This window comes from Etheostoma spectabile, unplaced genomic scaffold (genome assembly GCF_008692095.1).
Source record: "Etheostoma spectabile isolate EspeVRDwgs_2016 unplaced genomic scaffold, UIUC_Espe_1.0 scaffold498, whole genome shotgun sequence".
NCBI classification, from domain to species: domain Eukaryota; kingdom Metazoa; phylum Chordata; class Actinopteri; order Perciformes; family Percidae; genus Etheostoma; species Etheostoma spectabile.
The window spans coordinates 233,453-236,376 of NW_022605619.1; the positions used below are offsets into that span (position 1 = coordinate 233,453).

Consider the following 2,924-nt stretch of genomic DNA (forward strand, 5'->3'; position numbering starts at 1 on the left):
CTGTGGGCTGTCTGTGTTTGTGTGTCGGTGTTATCGGTGTCCTGTCTGTGTGTGTTCTGTGTAGTGTGCTGTGTGTGTGTGTTCTGTGTGGTCGTGGGGTGTGTTGGTCGTGTGTTGTGTGTTGTGGGTCCTGTTCTGTGTGTGGTTGTTGTCTGTGAGTCTGTGTCTGTCTGTGTTGTTTCTGTGACTGTGGTGTGTGTTTGTGGGTGTGGTGTGGTGTTTGGGTCCTGTGTGTGTGTGTGTGTGTGGTGTGTTGTGTGTGTTGTGTTGTGTGTGTGTTTTTGTGTGTGTGTGTGTTTGTCTGATGTCCTGTTGTTCTGTGTGTCTGTGTGTGGTGTCACTGTCTGTGTGTGTGTGTGTTGGTGGGTGTGTCTGTGGCTGACATCAAAATATGTTAAAGTTCTGATAAATAAAATGTAGAAAAATACAAACTTAAGATTTGAAACTTTTTTGTCCGTTTTCATTTTTTAAATATTCATTTGTTATATTATTATTATTGGTCATTATAAATGATTCTCATGAAGGAATATTTATAAATAAATAATTATTTTATATATATATATAGTTTTTAAATCGGCCATTATAAATAATGGTATATCGGGAAATGCCTAATATTGGCCCGTCAATATATATATATATATATATATTAATATATATATATATACATACATACATACATACATACATACATGGCAGTAGCCTCCAGGTGAATTAGCTTGTTTATTAAGGAACGCCTCTGCTTGTTTTCAGCACGTCGCCAACATGATGCTGAGGATGAAGCGCGAGTTCGCCGGCAGTCAGAACCAGATCCTGCCCGTGTTTGACACCCTGCTCCTCCTGGACCGCAACGTGGACCTGCTCACCCCTCTGGCCACGCAGCTCACCTACGAGGGCCTCATCGACGAGATCTACGGGATCACCAACGGTCAGAGAAGAAGAGTGAATGTTAGCCTGGGCAATATGGAGAAAATCAAATATCACCATATTTTTTGACCAAATACCTCGATATCGATACCACAACAATATTGTAGTGTTGACACAACAAGCTGCGTACCTTCAATCTTCGTTCACTAAAAGTTCTGTTGTTGTCGCTGACACTCTTAATTCACTCTAAACTCTTAATTCACCCATTTACATGTGGAGATATGCTGCTCTATACACGCTAAAAGTAGTGATTATTTACATGGAGTCTGGTGGAGATATGCTGCTCTATACACGCTAAAAGTAGTGATTATTTACATGGAGTCTGGTGGAGATATGGCTCTATACACGCTAAAAGTAGTGATTATTTACATGGATCTGGTGGAGATCATGCTGCTCTATACACGCTAAAGTAGTGATTATTTACATGGAGTCTGGTGGGAATATGCTGCTCTATACACACTAAAAGTAGTGATATTTTACTGGAGTCTGGTGGAGATATGCTGCTCTATACACGCTAAAAGAGTCTAGTGATTATTTACAATGGAGTCTGGTGAGATATGCTGCTCTATACACGCTAAAAGATGATTATTTACATGGAGTCTGGTGGAGATAGGCGCTCTATACATGCTAAAGTAGTGATTATTTTACATGTGAGTCTGGTGGAAATATGCTGCTCTATACACGCTAAAAGTAGTGATTATTTACATGGAGTCTGGTGGGTTTGGTGAAAGAAACCAAACACAATAATCCCCTTTAAGTCTGCACGTATTCGTCTTCTTCTTGTGTTTTTCATCGCCAGTCCTTGTTTCCCCCCCCTCTGATTGGCAGGTTACGTCAAGCTGCCTCCTGAGAAGTTTGCCCAGAAGAAGCCGGGCGAGGCGAGTAAAGATTTACCCACAGAGCCCAAGAAGTTGCAGCTGAACTCTGCAGAGGAGCTGTACGCGGAAATACGCGACAAGAACTTCAACGCTGTGGGAGCGGCGCTCAGCAAGAAGGCCAAGATCATCTCCGCAGCCTTCGAGGTCGGTCTGCACTCATTGTTGCTCTCGCAGATGTTTTGGGTTCAACTCCTCCCGTCGGCCATGTGATGCGTTTTTGTTACTTGCCCCAAGACAGTTTTGAAAAATAGCCAACAGAAATGTTGATTAATGTGCGTTGTCCTGATCACATAAATAAAGAAATTAAATCAAATTACCGTTTTTCGGGTGAAAAAACACATTAAAGGAGCCGTAGGCAGGATTGTGAAGATCAAGGACTTAGCCAAAGAATTTGAACGTTGAAAACTTCTCAGCCCCCCCCCCCCCCCCCCCCCCCCTTCCCTCTCTTCTTCTCCGTTACAGCCACCCGCTAGTCAGTCATTGCAGTCGGAACACACTCCCGGTAACACAGCACACCCAGAATGAACCTGACACACCTCCCGTATAGACAGCGCCCAGAATGAACCTGTAAAACACTCCCCTCGGTCTAATTCGCCTAGACACTCCCACGCCAACCCGCCACCTAGAATTCCCACCACCCACCCTGTCAGGACCCAGCCACCGCCAGATAAGGCTACCTGCAAACTAACCATTACTATGTAAGGACCCAGCCCGCAGTTTAATGACTGACCAAACATCTCCCCTGTAAGACCAGCACGCCCAGAATGCACCGAACACACCTCCTGTAAGAACAGCACGCCCAGAATGCACTGAAACACACCCCCGATGTAAGACCAGCACGCCCAGAATGCCCTGACACACACCTCCTGTAAGAACCAGCACGCCAGGAATGCACCTGACACACCTCCTGTAGACCAGCACGCCAGAATGCACCTGAACACCTCCTGTAAGACCAAGCCGACCAGAATGCACCTGAACACACCTCCCTGTAACTGTGTGTCCATCACTGCTTCAGACACAGCATTCATAGCTTCCCCCTTGTGCAGAGTTTCCCTTGTGTGTGTGTGTGTGTGGTGTGTGTGTGGTGTGTGTGTGCGTGCGTGTGTGTGTGTGTGTGGGTGT

At 45.3% G+C, this 2,924-nt stretch overlaps 1 protein-coding gene across 1 annotated transcript in view; it reads left to right on the top strand.

Moving 5' to 3' along the window:
* vps33a (VPS33A core subunit of CORVET and HOPS complexes) overlaps window positions 1-2,924 on the top strand; it is a gene marked incomplete in the record, with an annotated part of 15,911 nt that overhangs the window by 3,899 nt on the left and 9,088 nt on the right. Inside the window, 2 exon segments of the mRNA XM_032511857.1 lie at window positions 751-925; window positions 1,753-1,946. Of these exon segments, the coding sequence (XP_032367748.1) occupies window positions 751-925; window positions 1,753-1,946 (369 nt within the window).